This window comes from Carcharodon carcharias, chromosome 5, assembly GCF_017639515.1.
Source record: "Carcharodon carcharias isolate sCarCar2 chromosome 5, sCarCar2.pri, whole genome shotgun sequence".
Lineage (NCBI taxonomy): Eukaryota > Metazoa > Chordata > Chondrichthyes > Lamniformes > Lamnidae > Carcharodon > Carcharodon carcharias.
The window spans coordinates 108,039,295-108,058,034 of NC_054471.1; the positions used below are offsets into that span (position 1 = coordinate 108,039,295).

General features: G+C 39.7%; 1 protein-coding gene across 1 annotated transcript in view; it reads left to right on the forward strand.

The window, feature by feature from the left end:
- The window catches only part of pcnx2 (pecanex 2), a 215,934-nt gene that overhangs the window by 93,398 nt on the left and 103,796 nt on the right, over positions 1 to 18,740 (forward strand). Inside the window, exons 16-20 of the mRNA XM_041188107.1 lie at positions 1,377 to 1,468; positions 4,677 to 4,786; positions 5,214 to 5,319; positions 10,080 to 10,172; positions 16,547 to 16,697. Of these exons, the coding sequence (XP_041044041.1) occupies positions 1,377 to 1,468; positions 4,677 to 4,786; positions 5,214 to 5,319; positions 10,080 to 10,172; positions 16,547 to 16,697 (552 nt within the window). The remainder of the gene's footprint in view (positions 1 to 1,376; positions 1,469 to 4,676; positions 4,787 to 5,213; positions 5,320 to 10,079; positions 10,173 to 16,546; positions 16,698 to 18,740) is intronic.

The following is an 18,740-nucleotide window of genomic DNA, read 5'->3' on the forward strand; positions in this document are numbered from 1 at the left end:
GCTTGCCCCATTGGTCTGCAATGCAGTAACTGATGTCTGTATCATTTCTTTCCTCAGCCTATTGCCTGGATAACCACCCCCTCCCTCCCCAGCTGCTTCTAGTTTTAATCAGAGCCACTTCCAAACTGCAACCAGTCAGTATCATAAAATCTCATTTGATTTGGGTTATTACTGCTGGGACGAATTGATCTATTCCTTCTCCGTTATTAAGCCAGTAACAAACTAGAGGCAGTGAATAATTGGGGACTGCAGAGAATTATTCCCAGTTAGTCCAGTAAGAATCTGTAATCAACGTGATTTCTCTTTCTGTCATTAAATGGCAGTCTTTTCCTGTATACCATGTGCTTTTTAATTGTGGACTGACTCTGTGTATTTGATATTAGATTCTTTTAATAGAATAACATAGAAAATGCAACATAGAAACAAACCATTCAGCCCAGCAGATCCAAGTTGGTCTTTTTGCTCCACAAGAAGCCCCTACCACCCTACTTTATCTCACCCTATAATCATATTCATCTATTACTTTCTCACTCTTGTACTTATCTAGCTTCTCCTTAAATACATCTATGCTGTACACCTCATCTACTCCCTGTGGTAGAATAAAGAATTTCCTCCATTGGATTTATTAATGACTATCTTATATTTATGACCCCTAATTTTGCTCTGACCTGTAAATAGAAACATCTTCTGTACATCTATCCCATTAACCCTTTTCATAATTTTAAAATGCTTTTATCAGGTCACCTATTAGTTTTCTGTTTTCTAGAGAAAAGAGCCCCATCCTGTTCAATCTTTCCTGATTCGTTTTAGATTCCCAGATGTAATATCATCCATGTAAGTATTTTTTTGTAATTTCTCCAGTGCTTCTATATCTTTTTTATAAAATGGAGAGCAGAACTGTACACAGTATTCCAAGTGTGGTCTAATAAAGGTTCATGTATAAGTTTAGCATTGGTTCTGTGCTTCTCAATTCTATCCCTCTAAAAATGAACCCTAGTGCTAGATTTGCTTTTTTATGGCCTTAACCTGTTTAATGACTTGTGTATCAGAACTCTCAGATCCCTCTGCTTCTCTAGCCCATTTAGACACTTATCATTCAAGCAACTATGTGGCCTCTTTATTCTTCCTACCAAAATGCACAACTCACACTTATCTACATTCCAATTCATTTGCAATTTACAAGCCTATTTGGTTTTTATCTCTTGGGTTTACTTGTGCACCTTTGTTTCATAAGGACAGGGAGAAATGTGGCCTTGGAGGAACTTGCAGCCTGTGTTTTTTTTTAAACTAGAGGGGATGGTGTGCTGATTATTGACTGTGGAGGAATTTGTGACATTTAACAATAAAATAATATGCATAATACCTGTGTCTTTCAGCTGCGACAGGGCTAATCTCATCACTGTATGGCTTTTCCCGCAGTTTACTTGCTGTATCGCTGCTGTATGCTTTATGTATTGGCACAGTAAAGGTAAGCTGTTAATTGGATGTTTGAGCTGAAAGCTAATTTGGAAGCAACTGGAAGTATAGTCAGCAAACAGAAATAAACTGAAACAGTAATGTTGTTGAAGCTTAAGTGAATCACAGAATAGTTACAGCATTGAAGGAGGGCATTTGGCTCGTTATGTCTGTGCTGGCTTGCCAAAGAAGCCACTCCCCCATCTTCTTCCCGTAGCCCTGCTCATTCTTCCTTTTCAGCTAATAATCCAATTTCCTCTTGAATGGGTCGATTGAATCTGCCTCCACCATACTCCTCAGGCAGTGCACTCCAGGTCCTAACCGCTTGCTGCATGAAAAGGTTTTTCCTTATGTTGCCATTGCTTCTTTTGTCAAGTACCTTAAATCCGTGCCTTCTGGTTCTTGATCCTTCACCAATAGGAACAGATTTTCTTGTCCAGACCCACCGAGATTTTGAATATCTCTATTAAATCTCCACTCAACCTTCTCATCTCTAAGGCAAACAGTCCTAATTTCTCCTCTCTATCTATGTAACTGAAGTTCTTCATCCCTGGAACCATTCTCATGAATCTTTTCTGCACCCTCTCCAATGCTTTCACATCCATCCTAAAGTATGGTGCGCAGAACTGGATACAATACTCCAGTTGAAGTTGAACCAGTGTTCTTTACAAGCTTGATATAGCTTCCTTGCCTTTATACCCTATGCCCCTATTAATAAAGCTTAGGATGCTGTGTGCTTTATTAAATGCTCTCTAAACCTGTCCTGCCACCTTCAATGATTTATGCACATATACACCCAGGTCCCTCGACTCCTGCACCCCCTTTAGAATTGTATCCTTTATTTCTTGTCAAAATGAATCAATTCACACCTCTCTGCATTAAATTTCATTTGGCACTTGTCAGCCCCTTCCACCAAACTTTTGAAGTTCTTCACTATCCTCCTCATAATTCACAATGCTTCTAAGTTTTGTCTCATCTACATTTTTTGAGATTGTGTCCTGTAAAACAAAGTCTTGGCCATTAATATATACCAGGAAGAGCAGGGATCCTGACACCAACCCCTGGGGAACTCCACATAAACCTTTCTCCAAAAAACATCCATTAACCCTCTGTTTCCTGTACCTCAGCTAATTTTGTATCCATGTTGCTACTGTCCCTTTTATTCCATGAGCTCTAACTTTGCTCACAAATCTGTTGTGTGACACTTTATCAAATGCCTTTTGGAAGTCCATGTACCTCACCAGCAACATGGTCTTCATAAATCCTCTCTGTTACTGCACCAAAAAACTCCAGCAAGTGGGGGTGAAATAAATCTTAAATGGTAGTGGGAAATGGACAATAGTAAATTGCCCACTGGTTTTACACCAAGCCTGACTAGCTTTTCCATTGAAGTCAATGTAAGCTGTGTCAATCGGGAGGAGTGTAAATCAAGAGGGGTTTAAATTAGGGAGAATGTAAACCAGGATGGTTTTAACACACTGGGTGTAAATTGGAGGGGGTGTAAATTGTGAAGGGTGTAAGTTAGGAGGCGTATAAATCAGGGGGTGTAAATCGGGAGGGGTGTAAATTGGAAGCAGTGTAAATTGGGAGGGGCTTAAATCAGGAGGTGTAAGTCAGGAGCAGTGTAATTCGGAGGGATTTAAATCGGGGTGTAAACAAGGAAGGGGTTGTAAATTGGGGGGTGGGTGTTTATCATTGGGTGTGTAAATTGGGAGAGTTCTAAATTAGAGGGTGTGTAAATTGGAGGGGGTGTAAATCGATCAGGGGGCATATAGCAGGGAGACCAACTCCCGGGAAAAAAGTACAGGGGTGGGATGAGCCTCCAGCGCTGTGAGGGGCGCCTCAGATCCTGAGGGGTCTTGACAGGGTGGATGTGGAGAGGATAATTCCTCTTGTGGGAGAATCTAGAACTAGGGATTACTGTTTAAAAAGAAGGGGTCGCCCAATTAAGACAGAGATGAGAAGAGTTTTTTTCTGAGGATACTGAGTCTTTGAAACTCCCTTCCTCCAAAGGCAGTGAAAGCAGAGTCTTTGAATGTTTTCAAGGCAGAAGTAGATAGAATCTTGATAAACAAGGGGATGAAAGATTACTGGGGTTAGCTGGGAGGTTACAGTCAGATCAGCCATGATCTTATTGAATGGTGGAGCAGGCTTGAAAGATCTACTCCTGCTCTTGACTCATAAGTTCATATGTCTGCTAGGGCTGTGAGAGTAAGCAAACAGGCAGAGAGTAGGTACTGCGCACGCTCAAAATTTAAAGGACTGAATTATGGGACAAATAGCATCCCAGCACCATGCACCCCAGGGCACTGAACAGTGGACTCAGATGCGGACAATCCCATAAAATAAGGGATAATTGGTCACCCTGGCATGTGGATCAGGAGGGGTGTAAATTGCCATATTATATAAAAAAAAAGACATAGAGACACTGGAGATGGTGTGCAAAAAAGAATTACAAAGATGACACCAGAAATGGCAGTAGAGGGGGTATATTTATCAGGAAATGATAAACAGGCTGGGTTCTTTTCCCCTTGAAAAGAGAAGACTGAGGAGTGACCTAATAGAGATTTTTTAAATTATGAAAGATTTTGATAGAGCAGACACAAATCAAATGTTTTCACTTGTGAAGAAGAGAAAAACTAGAACCCATCTATATAAGGTAGTCAGCAAAAAATCAACTAGGGAATTTAGATGAAAACTTCTTACCCAGAGAGTGATGAGAATCCTCAGGCATTTGCAACCAATCCAGGAGATTGCAGGGTGTAAGTCTTATCTACAAAGTCACTCACCTTCCATATGACATGATCTCTGCCCCAGTTAGGAACTGGTCTAGTTCCCTCTTGAAGACGTATAGAGAATCAGCACCTACTAACCAGCAATGCGTTACTAGTCTCTGAGCAAAGAAGGACAGCTCAACATTCAGTCTACTATTCCTACACAGTTTAAACTCCTATCCTCTGCTCCTTCTAAATACTATTAAACTAGAATCATCTACCAATAGAGATGCTATCTAGCCCTTTGATTGTTTTAGAGTTATGATCCAGTCACCTCTTAAGTCTACAGTGCTCTAAAATAAATCGACCCAGGTCCTTGAGCCTAACTATGTAGTTGAGGATCTTTTAAATTAAAGATTCCTCTCATAGTATAAAATAGTAAAGTGCTATTGGACATTTAATGAAAAGTGGGGATGTGGCTCTGTGATTTAGTTCTTTTTATTGCAGAGACCATGGGATACACAGCATATTCCAGTGCTATTTTCTGCTTACTGTGGACTGCTAGTTGCTTGTTCCTACCACCTCAGCAGACAAAGCAGTGAACCGGCAGTGTTGATGTAAGTCCTTTTGATCAGAGTTCTCGCAGTTGTTACTGATTGAGAAGTAAAAGCAGGTTTCAGATGCCTGTTTGCCTAAAGGAATTTTTGATCCTGGATCAGATTGGCTCACCAGGTTAAATTGCTAATGGCTGCATCAGTGAAAATAGAAGGGGGCAGGGGTGGCTCTGTTTTGCAAGCAAGGTAATTGCTATAAAAGCAGAAAACGCTGGAAATACTCAGCTGATCTGGCAGCATCTGTGGAGAGAGAAACAGAGTTAACATTTCAAGACGCTGACCTTTCAATGCAACACAAGGGGTAGTGGAAATCTGGAACTCTTTTGTATAAAAGCTAATAATAATATAAAACTAATGAATTAAAGGGGATTACATAAACAGGTTTGCATTGCCATGTTGCTATGTGATTGGGTGTTTTATTTCACTACAGGTCTCTCATTCGCTCCAAGCTGTTCAATGAATTGGAAGTCCAGAATCCTGAGCATCCTCTGTCAGAAAACAAGGATGTTCTTCCTGAAAAACTGAGGAATTCTGTGGTACATGTTCTTTCCAACAGTTAATCATCAATGTGTGATAATTTGACAACAGTGCTGTTTTGATGCATTGAAATAAAATATCTTAAATTATATTGTAGAGCTGAATCTCCTAACTTGTTTTCAGAACAAAAGACTGCAGTTTTATTTCAGAATCGAAAACTGAATGTTATAGGGACAAAAAGGGCTAAAAGAGTAGGTTGCATCGGCTTGGTTTGTAATCACTTAAGCAAAGAAGATTAAAGGGCTAATAAAGAGCTAATTGAGGTGTTTAAGATGATAAAAGGATTTGATAGAGTAGATAGGGACAAACTATTTCCTCCATAGGGAAGCCTAGAACAACAAGTTATAACCTTAAAATTAGAGTTAGGCTATTTGGAAGTGATGTCAGAAAGCAGTTCTACACAGAAAAATTATTGGAAATCTGGAAATATCCCTCACAAAAAGCTGTTGAGACTGGGGGATCAATTGAAAAGTTCAAAACTGAGATTATAGATTTTTGTTTGGTAAGAGTATTAAGGATTGCAGAACCAAGGCAGGTAGATGACAAGATAAGATTAACAATGGCCTTGTTGAATTGTGGAACAGGCTCATGTGGCTGAATTACGCCTTATTGTCTCTATCAGCAATTCTAGTTCTGGTAGTTCCTCGGAGGAGGATGCTCCTTTTTCCATTTTGCCAAGGATCTGCCACAAGGTTCAGGAGGAGTCCTCTCCTCATACTGTCCTGCCCAAGAATGGCTTGTTTCTTCAAGTCAAGAGCAGTATTCTATGGATGCTGAAAACTGGAAGTAAAGGCAGAAAATGCTGGAAATATTCAGAGGTCTGGCAGCATCTGTGGAGAGAAACAGAATTAACATTGCGAGCATTTCCTGTTTTTATTTTGTTTCTCCAAGTCTCTGCCTCTAGGTGTTGTTTGACTAATGAGGACTCCCCCAACGGAGAAGTGTCTAACTCACAGGAATGTTCAGACCTGCTACGGCAACACCTGGGGCATCTTACACACACGGCATGGATCTGGATTGGTGCAGCCTAGAAATGCTGGGCTTCCAGTAACTGAACAGTATTGGCATCTAAAAAACCCTTCACTTGGAGAGCTTGTAATGTTCCCTCATAGCCCATGATTTTTTTTTCCTTTTCAAGTATTTATCTAATTCTCTTTTGAAAGTTTCTATTAAATCTGTTTCCACCACTTATAGGCAGTGCATTTCGAATTATAACAACTCACTGTGCAAAAAAAAATTATCTCCCTCTGGTTCTTTTGCTGATTATCTTAATTCTGTGTCCTCTGAGTACTGACTTTGGAATTAAGTGTATGTTTGAAAAGAAAAAAAAATTGCAGGGCTAAGCACTTTGCAGGAGTGGAATTAAGGGGATAGTTCTTACAAAAGACTGGCATAAGCACGTCTGCTAAATGGCCTCCTTACTTTATACTTTTAACAGGTTAACATAAAGGGTGCATTTTGAGCTCTCCAGATTGGTGGTCAATGGAAGTATATTAGATTTAATGTATAACCAGACAAATCAAATTGAGCATTGCAGAACTAAGAGACATGTCTAAGCTTTTCACCTTGCACTCATCAGGACTTTTCGCAAGAATACCAATATAAGGGGAAAACAGTGATTAGCAAAGATGGTCTGGAAAATGAGTTTGTAGAATGCTTTCATGACAGTTTCCTGGGACAATACATTATGGAACGAACTCGGGACAAAGCTTTTTTAGATCTAGTATTGTGCAATGAGGTGGATTTAATTAGAATTTCATGGGGAAAAAGTGATTATAGTACAATTGAATTCTACATTAAGTTTGAAAACGATGTACTTCAGTCCCAAACAAGAATATTAAACTTAAACTAAGCCAATTACATAGTTATGAGAGGAAAGCTGTCTAAAGTTGATTAGGTAAATAGACTAAAATGTGTGGGAGTAAATAAACAATGGAAAACATTGAAGAAACAATTCACAATGTTAAACAAAAATACATTTAAAATAATTTAAAAATAAAACTCAACAAGAAAGATCCATCTGTGGTTTAATGGAAGTTAAGGATAGTATTAGAAGAAAAAAAGAGGCTTATAGAATAGTAGTAAGCCTGAGGATTGTGACTGTTTAAGAAACCAGCAAACAACCTAAAAGTTCATAAAAAGGGGAAAAATAGAATACAAGAGTAAACTAGCCAGGAATATAAAAATAGATTGTAAGCGGTTTTGCAAGAATATAAAAAGGAGAGTAGCTAAACTAAATGTTGGTGTCTTAGAGGCAAAGCAGGAGAAACTATCATGGAGAATGAGGATATGGCAGAGACATTGAACAAATGTTTTGTCTGTCTTCACAATAGAAGACATAAATTATGTAGCAGAAATCAAAGGTAAGCAAGGGGCTAATAAGAATGAGGAATTTAAAGCAATTAATATCAACAGAGAAAAGTTATTGGAGAAACTTAAGGGACTACAAGCCAAAAAATCCCAAGACCTGATGGCCTACATCCCTAGGATTCTAAAAGAGGTAGCTGCAAAGACAGTGGATGTGCTAGTTATGATTTTCTAAAATTTTCTAGATTCTGGAATGGTGCCAGCAGATTGAAAGTAAATGTAATATAGCTATTCAAGAAAGGGAGAGAGAGAGAAAATAGGGAACCACAGGCTAGTTAGCCTGATAACAGTCATCAGGAAAATGCTGGAATCTATTATTAAGGAAGTCTTAAAAATACATTTAGTAAATCATTGTATGATCAGAGAAAATCAACATGGTTTTACGAAAGGGAAGTTTGACAAATGTATTTGTTTTTTGAGAATGTAACTAATAGGGTACAAAATACGCATGATAAGTTCTCATTTAATTGAGGGTAGTATATTAGCTTGGATGCAAGGTTGGTAAGTGGACAGGATGCAGACAGTAGGGATAAACAGAGCATTTACAAATTGGTAGGCTGTAACTCGTGGAATGCCACAAGAATCAGTGCTGGAGCCTTAGCTACTTACAAACTATACTAACAACATAGACGAAGAGACTATGGAACATCTAAATGTAAACTTGGGTGTTCTTGGACAAAGAACATAGAACGGGACTATGCACGTACAACAGGCAATTAGGAAGGCAAATAGCATGTTCTTTTTTCAAGAGGATTGGAGTATAAAACTAAGGAAGTCTTACTACAATTATACAGGGCTTTGGTGAGACCACACCAGGAGTACTGTGCACAGTTTTGGTCTCCATATTTAAGGAAAGATAAACTTACACTGAAGATGGTACAACGAATATTCACTAGATTGGTTCCTGGGATGAGAGAGTTGTGCTATGTTGGGTTGGGGCCTCAACTTTTTACAATTTACACCAATGACTTAGATGAGGGGAGCGAAGCCATGGTAGCTAAATTTGTAGATGACACAAAGATAGGTAGGAAAGTATGTTGAAGAGGATGTAAGGAGGTTATAGACAGATATAGCTAGGTTGAGTGAATGGGCAAACATCTGGCAGATGGAGTATAATGTGGGAAAATGTGAAGTTGTTCACTTTGGCAGGAAGAATTAAATGGAGAAGGCTGCAGAATTCCGAGGTGCAGAGTGACCTAGATGTTGTAGTTTATGAGTCACAAAAAGTTAGTATGCAGGTACAGCAAGTAATTAAGACAGCTGATGGAATGCTATCCTTTATTATGAGAGGAATTGAAGATAAAAGTAAGGATGATATGCTTCAGTTATACAGGGTATTGGTGAGACCACATCTCGAATACTGTGTGCAGTTTTGGTCTCTTTATTTAAGGAAGGATGTAAATGCGTTGGAGGCAGTTCAGAGGAGGTTTACCAGATTGTTACCTGGAATGAGTGGGTTGGCTTATGAGCAAAGGTTAGACAGCCTGGGCTTCTTTCCACTGGAGTTTAGAAGAGTGAGGGGTTACTTGATTGAAGTATTTAAGATCCTGAATGGTCTTGACAAGGTGGATGTGGAAAAGATGTTTCCTGTTGTGGGTCAGTCTAGAACTAGGAGGCACTATTTTAAAATTAAGGGTTGCCATTAAAGGACAGAGTTGAGAAGAATTTTTTTTCTCTGAGGGTTGCATGACTCTGGAACATTCTGCCTCAGAAGGCAGTGGAGGTGGGGTAGATAGATTCTTGTTAGGTAAGGTTATCATAGGCTGTCAGGGGTAATTGGGGATGTGGAATTCAAAACACGAACCGATCAGCCATGAGCTTTTTGAATGGTGGAGCAGGCTTCAGGGGCTGATTGGCTTACTTCTGTTCCTATTTTGTATGAAAGGCTGAGTAAAATGAGCTTATCTATGTGGTGTTTAGAAGAATAAGAGGTGATCTCATTGAACCATATAAGATTCTGAAGGGTCTTGACAGGGTAGACACTGAGCAGCTGTTTCCCCTGGTTGGAGAATTTACAACACTGTCAGGTTAAGGGGTCAATCATTTAGGACTGAGATGAGGAGATTTTTTTTTCACTCAGAGCATTGTGAATCAATGGAATTGCCTACTCCAAAGGGTTGTGGATGCTCCATTGTTGAAGTATATTTAAGGCTGGGATAGATAGATTTTAGGTGTCTCAAGGAATGAAGGGATGAGGAGAATGGGCAGCCAAGTGGGGTTAAGGCAGAAGATCAGCCATGAGTGTATTGAATGATGGTATAGGCTCAAGGGGCCGCATGGTCTACTCCTGCTCCTATTTCTTACGTTCTTATGTTGTTCAATAGGTTTAAAACATAACATCTGGAATTGTTTTTGTTTCAGATAATGCTAAAATGTATTTGTGTCTTTGCAGAGAGAAGTCTTGAAGTCTGATCTTATTATGTGTGCAGTAATTACCCTTCTAACCTTTGCAATCAGTGCAACTACTGTTTTCCTTTCATTGAAGGTATATGTTCATACTGACTGTTGTTCTTCCATGTTGGCACTTCAGCTGTTTTGGCTAATGTGTTACAGCCTAATATTTTCAAAATGAATAAGGATCAGTTGAATTTATTGATGGTAGCTCTTGAACAAGAGCTTTAACACCATATGGACATGTTTGAGCCATTTCTGCTAAAGTACAGGGGGTGAAAACTACACTTGCTAAATTGAAGAACCTGCAAAACTAAAGAGACCAGAGGAAAACTTTTAAAACAGAACATTGTAATTTTATAACATTTATCAAAGGACTTCCCTTGTATTTAATAGCATAACTTTGAGACTTGCTCATACAAGATTAAACAGCTAAATGTTAATCAAAATGTTCCTGAAAATTTATTCTTAAAAAGTTTACAGCAGTCCATGAATAGATACTTTAAAAACTACCATTTTTGAGCTGAGTGGCCCAACTGGTCAGAGCCTTATCCCTTTATCCTGATTTCCCTCAGTTAGAATTGTGTCCAGCCCTTATTGACCTGAAAGGTACTCTTTTTCACCAGCAAGTGTCTTAAGTGAATATACTACTCTTAGCCCATTTCCTACATACGTGAGTTATGAAACAAAACTTAAGGTTCGCAAAAGTTCGCAAAAACTAACTCAGCTGGTCATGTTAAGTGTTCGATGTGGAAAACCAAGAGTTGATAGAAGCTGTTTTTTGAGGTTGGAATGAATGAAGAAAGTGGCTGTATAGGATAGGGGGAGTTTTACTTGGCATCTGCTCTGAGATTGCCCAATACTGCCTTCTGTAATGCAGCTAGCCCTGCTAAATTTCATGAGCACAAATACCTCCTTCCATCACCGCATTGGATATTCCAACACCTCTTCCTCACCAGTAATAGCCTAGGATTTTATGAAAAGATCATTCCCTTGAATATAAAAGGTTCAGTGGGGCAAATAGAGAAAGCCAATTTCATCCTGTGGAGTGTCCCGGTATGGGGACACCAGTCTTAAAATTAGAGCTAGGCTGCTCAGGGATGAATAATGGAAATCTGGAACTCTCTCCTCCAAAAAACTGTTGAGACAGGGGATCAATTGAAAGTTTCAAAGTAGATTTTTGTTAGGTCAGGGTGTAAAGGATTATGGAACGAAGATGGGTAGATGGGATTAATTTACAGATTGGCTTGATTTAATTGAATGGTGGAACAGCCTCCAAAGGATGAATGGCCTCTTCCTGTTCTCTTATTCCTATTCTGAAGGACTAAATCAAAGTTACTGTTAATGGCAGATAAGTTGTACATTTCTTGTCTCCTAGTGACTGCTGGTGATGATGTCAACAATTTGTGTTCTGTAACCTTTATCATCAGCTGGGCCTCCCTTTTGGCTGGGGGCAGCTTTGATTGCGCATTTATTGTCTGAGAAAAGAAAGGCTTATTTGACTCCCTAGTATCCCAATTTGTTTTATGTAGCTTCCAAGTTTAACTTTAGGTTTACTTTTTAATTATGGTTTTTAGTTTCCTCAGAGAGGACAAAATGGTAACCTGGTCCCAGGATTTTGCTTTGCGATTGTTGCTCAGTAGACTAACCCCCCAATTTCCCCTTTCTGTCTGTGGTGAAATTTTGAATCTTGGCAGAATTTTATCTAGATGTTACCTTGACCTTAGAACTTGAACTATGATGAGGATTTAGAAGCAAGGACACAAGGCCCACTCCTTGCTGCTTGCTTTGTAGCCCAGCAACAGAATCACCAGCTGGATGTATTCTAGCAGATTTCATCGCATGAACTGCCTGCCCCACACTCCTGCCATTAGTAACCCAACACGTCCATCTTGCCGTGCTCCATTCCCACATTCCTGCCTTTGGTTGCCCGACGTGTACATCCCCATGACACCTTGCCTTCACACAGACTACCAAAAAACAACTACATTCTCCTTTCCCCAGTTGGGTGATTCCTTACTGTCAATCAAACAGCAGTTTCCCTGTGTTCAAAGAGGATGAAAAAGCAAGCATTTCTTGAAACTACTTTATGATTTTTCCTCCTGGGTTGCTCCCAGAAATGATCAGAAGGTTAATCTTTAATTCCTGGAGACTCCAGTGTAGAAATTGTTGATGAGCCACATGTGTAGCTACTGTGAGAGCATTTCAGCCACTTGCACTAATTTCAGAAGATGTCATATACACAAAACAGGTAAATGTGCTTCACATGTATATTTACTTATCAAACATCTACCACCATTCAGTAACAAGCAAATAAAGCATTCGCAATGATCAAGAAATGCTCATACTCTGCTTTCCATCTTATCATTATACCAACAAACACATAAAAAGGTTAAAGTTCACATATATATATCATATACAAACGTGAGTATTGAGATCACATGCCCAGTGATGGTGTATATTACTCATTTTTATTTATTAGTCAGAAATCCAATTAGCAGCATCTGGATTTCAGTTAGCCACATGAGCTAGTAGCTAATGTATTGGACAATACTGCAGTAGCACAACCATAACTTATATTTATATAGTGCCTTTAATGTAGTTAAAAGTCCAAAGGAACATCACTGGGGCATTAGCAAATAAAATTTGGCACCAAGCCAAATAAGGAGGTATTAGGTTGCTGACCAAATGTTCAGCCAAAGATTGGTATTTAGGAGCCACTTCAAATGGGTAGAAAAGTAATGAGGCAGAGTTGTTTAGGAAAGGAATTGTAGACTTAGGGCCTAGGAAGCTGAAGGCAGGGCTGCCCAGGTTGCGCAAGAGACCAGAGTTGTAGGAATGCCAAGATCTCTGAAGATTGTAGGGCAGGGCAGGAGGACTGCACAGAAAACAGGGTGGCATGGCTGGGGAGGGATTCGGGGAAGGCGGTGAGACCACGGAGGGATTTGATCCAGAATCCTAGAAACTCACAGTACAGAATGAGGTCCCTTATCCCATGGTGCCTGTGGTTGCTCTTTGAATCAAATATGGAGTAATGGACCCAAAACTCTGCTTTAGGGAACACCACTGCAAATCACCACTCAGTCCAAAAAATAGCCATCCCCACCACCCTTCACCTTCTGTCACTAAGCTAATTTTGTATTCCTAGCGATACTTCCCCCTTAAGCCTGCCTTTTGTATTTAAACCTGTAATTTTCTCATCTTCAAGTATCTTTCCAATTCCCTTTTTAAAATATTAACAGAATATGCTTCCACCATCTTTTTAGGTAGAGAGTTCCAGATCTTGATAAGTGTCTGTATGAAAATATTTCTCCTCACCTCTCCTCCAGATCATTTCCAAAGACTTTAATCAGTGACCTCTGGTTATTGACCCGGTCACCAAAGAGAATATTTTCCCCTATTCTTTCAAAACCTCTCATTATCTTGAAAACCTCTATTAAGTTTCCTCTTAACCTTCCCTGTTCCATGGAGAACAGTCCTAACTTTTCCACCTCTCCTTATAACTGAAATCTGTCATCCCTGGTAACATGCTGATAGACTTCCTTTTTACACTTTCCTATACCATTACATTTTCCCTAAAGTGTGGTATCCATAATTGTCCACAATACTCCAGAGTTGAGAGCCAACTAGTGATTTATAAAGTTCTAGCATGATCTTTTTGCTTTTATATTGTATTCCTCTATTTATAAGTTCCAGAAACCGAGATGCTTTTTTAACCACCTAATCAGCTTGCCCTACCGCCTTTAAGGAGTTGTGCATATGCACACCAAGGTCTCCCTCTGCTCATCTACACGTTATCAGATTCAGGCCATTTATAGTACACTGTCTTTCTATATTAGTCCATCAAAAGTGTATCACTTCACATTTCTCTGCAGTGAACTCCATTAGCCATACTTTTGCCCATTTCATCCTTTTGCCATCCTGAATTCTATAACCAGCCTCACCATGATCATCTACTTTTCCAAGTTTTGTATCATCTACAAACTTTATAATGCCGTTTCCTACACCCAAGGCTAGTCATTTATATAAATTGCTAAAAGTACGGACCCAAAACAGTCCCTTGGCAAATCACCACTTATAAACCACCTCAGTCTGAAAAATAGCCATCCACCACCATCCTTTGCCTCATTTTGCCTAATTTGTCTAAGTCAATGTTGTATCCATAATGGCACATTCCCCTTAATTCTATGGGTTTCTGGCTTCATAATGAGCCTTGCATGTGGCATTTTGTTGAATGCCTCCTGAAAGTCTGTATATAAAACATCTACTGTACTATTTTGAAAATCCTTCTTTGCTACTTCATCAAAAAATTCACTCAATTAGCGATCCCGAGAATTCACCTTCAACAAACCCAAAGTTTATTTTGTCCTTGATAATGGTTTACAATAACTTCCCCTCCACTGATGTTAGGCTCAGTGGCTTGTAGTTTCCTGGTTTATCCCTCTCTCCTTTCTTGAATAGTGATATCACACTAGTAACTCTTCAGTCCTCTGTACTATTTCTGTATCCAATAAGGATTGAAAGAATGTGACCAGCACCTCTGTGATTTTTACTTTCAGCAACCTAGGATGCATCCTCCTGGGCCAGGAGACTTACCAATTTACTGTATTGGTTATCCTTTTAGTACATCTTCTGTTACTGTTATTATCCTGTTCATAACTCCCCTCTTTTTTTAGCACAACTCACAACATCCATTTCCTTTATTAAGATAGGTGCAAAGTACTCATTTAAGCCATGTCCTCTGCTTCTGAATGAAGATTTCCCTTTTGGTGCCCCAATATTTTTCCAAACAAATTACTTACACTTTATATCTGTATAAAATGTTTTGGGGCTCAATTTAAAGTTGCCTGCTAATCTTTTCTTGCCAGCTCCTGTGCTAACTTTATTAATTCCCTCCTGTACTTTCCATAATTTTCCTGGTTAGTCCCTGAATCTTGCTCCTGACATTTGTCATAAGCTTCCTTTTTCTGTTTTATTTTTAACTTTTATTTTCTTTGTCATCCAGGGCACATTAGCTTTGAATATCTTTTCCCTTCAAAAGAATATGCCTGGTTTGCACCTGAACTATCTTTACCCTGACTGCCCTTTTGTTCTGTTACTGCTTTACCCAGCAATTGCCTTTTCCAATTCACCTGTTGTAGGTCATTTTTGAATTTAGCTCTTCCCTAGTTGAGCATTTTTCCTGATTACTTCAAACCAAATTATATTGTAGTCCTTGTTAGTTGGATTATCTCCTACTGTAACACGCTCCATTACCCTACTTCATTAGTCAGAACCAGATCCAGCACTACTTCCTTCCTTGTGTAATGGAGATATATTGATCGAGTAGTTCTGCATATCAGAAATTCCTGTTCTCCCCTACCCTTAAAACTGTTTTTTCTCAATCTTTAAGGTAATTAAAGTCTCCTAATATTACTATTCTATTTTTGTCTCATGGGCTTGACATTTGCACATCTATCTCCTTCTCACTGGAGCTCTATTAAAAACAAATTCCCAACAATGTAACAGCTCCCTCCTGTTCCTCAACTCAAGTCAAATAGATTCAGCAAGTTTTGCCTGCAACTCACAAACCCTATTAATTACACTACAGACATTAACGTACATAGAATTGAATATTTCCTTTGTCACTTTTGCTATTTTCCTCAATCTGGTTCTTGCAATTTTTGGGATATTTCTAATCTTCATGCTGTTTATATCTCTCTTTGTCCTCTGATTCTCCTTTCTGCTATATTCTGTTCCCCTGCCAAATTAGATTAAACTCTGCCCAACAGTATTGTGTTCTCAGTGAGAACATTAGTCCCTCCTTTGTTCATGTGCAACCTGTCCATATCGTACAGGTGCCCCCTCCCCCCAGAATCAGTTCCATTGCTCCAAGAATCTGAAACCCTCCCTCCTGCATCACTTCTCCACCCGTACATTTACCTGCACTATCATCCTACTTCTATATTCATTAGCATGTGGCACTCGGAGTAGTCCTGAGATTACTATCTTTGACATCCTTTTGTTTTACCTTTTTCCTAGTTCCAGAATCTCTGCCTGAAGGACCTGAACACTTTCCCACCTATGTAATTATTTCCAATATGGATCATAATTCTGGTTGATAATTGTCCCTTTACAGAATATCCTACACCTGCTTTATGATATCCTTTACCCTCGCACCAGGGAGGCAACATACCAAGAGGGTAACAATTTTAAAATGGACATATTGCTGGAGCAAGAGGCAGAGTGGGTTAGAGAGTACAGGGGTGCATCATTATCTTCCAGGTTTGCTGCTCTCTTCCATGATCATCATTCAGTATAATTTCTACAGCAGCCACACCAATAATCGAGGACATATAAAACAAAGGCCAGAACCTGTAATTGTGAAAACTGACTGGCTATTCAAGTTAAGCTATAGATTCAGAATTGCTTTTGGATTATTTTGATAACCACCTCTTGATTCTAATTAATTGTCTTTCTTGATTTCAGCCCTTTCTTGGTATTGTGTTGTATGCTTTGGCTGGGACAGTTGGATTCCTGACACATTACCTGCTTCCTCGACTTCGCACACAAGTTCCATGGTTCTGCTTTGCCCATCCTTTGCTTAAAACGAAGGAATATCAACAGTTTGAAGTCCGAGGTTAGTACTGCTGCACAGCGCAGTATAAAGGTATTTTATTTTATATCTGTCAATCTGGCAATGAATGAAATAGGGATCAAAGTTACACATCCTTTCCTCACCACAAAATACATTTTATGGCTGATAAAAGGGCAATTGGGTGAACAAAAAATGACCCCATTGAAACTGTCTTGATCTTTGACCTGCAGAGTTGGATCAATTTTGGAAGTGTTAACAATTAAATGTTTTCATGCCTTCGATCTAACTTACAAATTTTTCCCCTTTCATTCAGAAATTATGCTAAATCTTTGTAAATCACTGGTTAAGTCCCAGTTGAAGAATTGGGTGCAACATACTGTAGAAAAGATGCCAAGGCTTTAGAAAGGGTTCAGAGGAGAATTACCGGTATGATACCAGAGAGATGAGGGACTTCAGTTTGTGGTGAGACTAGAGAAGTTCTGCCTAGGAATAGTGATTACATAGTATACAGGACACAGAAGTAGGCCATTCAGCCCACCCAGTTCATGCCAGTATTTATGCTGCACTCTCCTCCTATCATTCCACATCTAAATCTATCATTGTGACCTTCTATTCCCTACTTCCTCATATGTTTATTTAGTTTCCCCTTAAATGCATCTATACTATTTGCTTCAACAACTCCATGTTAGTGAGTTCCATATTCTCACCACTCTTTGGGTGAAGAAGTTTCTTTTGAATTCCCTATTGGATTTCTTGGTGACTATCCTACATTGATGGCTTTTATTTATGCTTTCTCCCACAAGAGGAAAAAAATCTCTCAGGATCAACTCTGTCAAAACCTTTTCAGAATTTTGAAGATTTCTATTAGGTCACCCCTCAGTCTTTCTTCAAGAGAGAAATGATCAATCCTTTCCTGAAAAGTATACCCATGCATTTCTTGTATCGTCCTAGTAAATCCTTTCTACACCATCTCTGGTGCCTCTATATCTTTTCTTTTCCCGCCATCCGAAGAGTCACTCCGAGTGCCCTGTAGCCGTTTCACGCTGAATTGAGCATCAGTTGGCTACAGGCCAGACTTCCGTCCCTCACTTAAGAGGAAGTCCCACCTTAGAGAGCTGCCGGCCAATCTGATCGGCTAGCAGCTGTCCAGTCTGCAGCGACATGAGCTGCAGCAGACTGAAGAGGAACTTCAGGGAGATGCCTGAGCATAAGTCCCAGGACCAGAGGACAAGGTAAGTTTAAGGGGTCCCAGGGCGGGGAAGGTAGGGAAGGCCTGGGGGTGCAAAGTCAGCGATCAGGGTGTTGGGGAAGAGACTGGGGAGAGGGATGTCCAGAGGCAGGATGGGGGTAGGCACCCAAGGTCAGAAGAGGGCTTCTGATGGAGGCGCCTCCCCCCACGCCCCACTTTCTGCTTGAGGCCTAAGCCCATTCATTTTTGGGCTTCCGCTACGCCAGGTAAATCCTCCTGCCAGCCTAAAAATTGAGGCTAGGTGGGAAATGGTCAATAATTGGCCACTTAAGGACCTCATTTGGGGCAAGGAAGGGTGTCCAATCTAAGGCCTTGCCCATCTCTGCATAAAATCATTGCGAGGTTGGGTGGGAACCCAGATGGAATCTCGTTCCTTCAATTTCACTGTTTCTGCACCACCCCACCACTCCCCTGCCTAAAACCCGGCCAGCGGGGGCGTGTGAAATTCAGGCCCATGATTACCTGTTTCATCACCCTAGTAAGTATCAAGATGAAATAATTTAATATTTCTACCATCTCTCTGTTGGTACCTGTGGTACTATCCTCCCTACCCCTTAATGGTCTTATTCCCATCACAGTCTTCCTTTTTTATTGATGTGCCCATGAACTATTTTACCATGTTGTTTTATGTTCCTTGAAAATTTACTTTCATGTTTCTTCTTTGCCTTCCTAATTGTATTTGACTTTTCTCCTAACCTCTTTGTATTCTCTCTTATCATGCACTTCTCTGCTGTCTGCATACTTAATATATGCCTCTTTCATAACCATCAGTTATTCCATTATGCCTTTTTACCTGCATGGAGTCTCCCGAGTGTTTACTTTGTTCTTTCCTTATA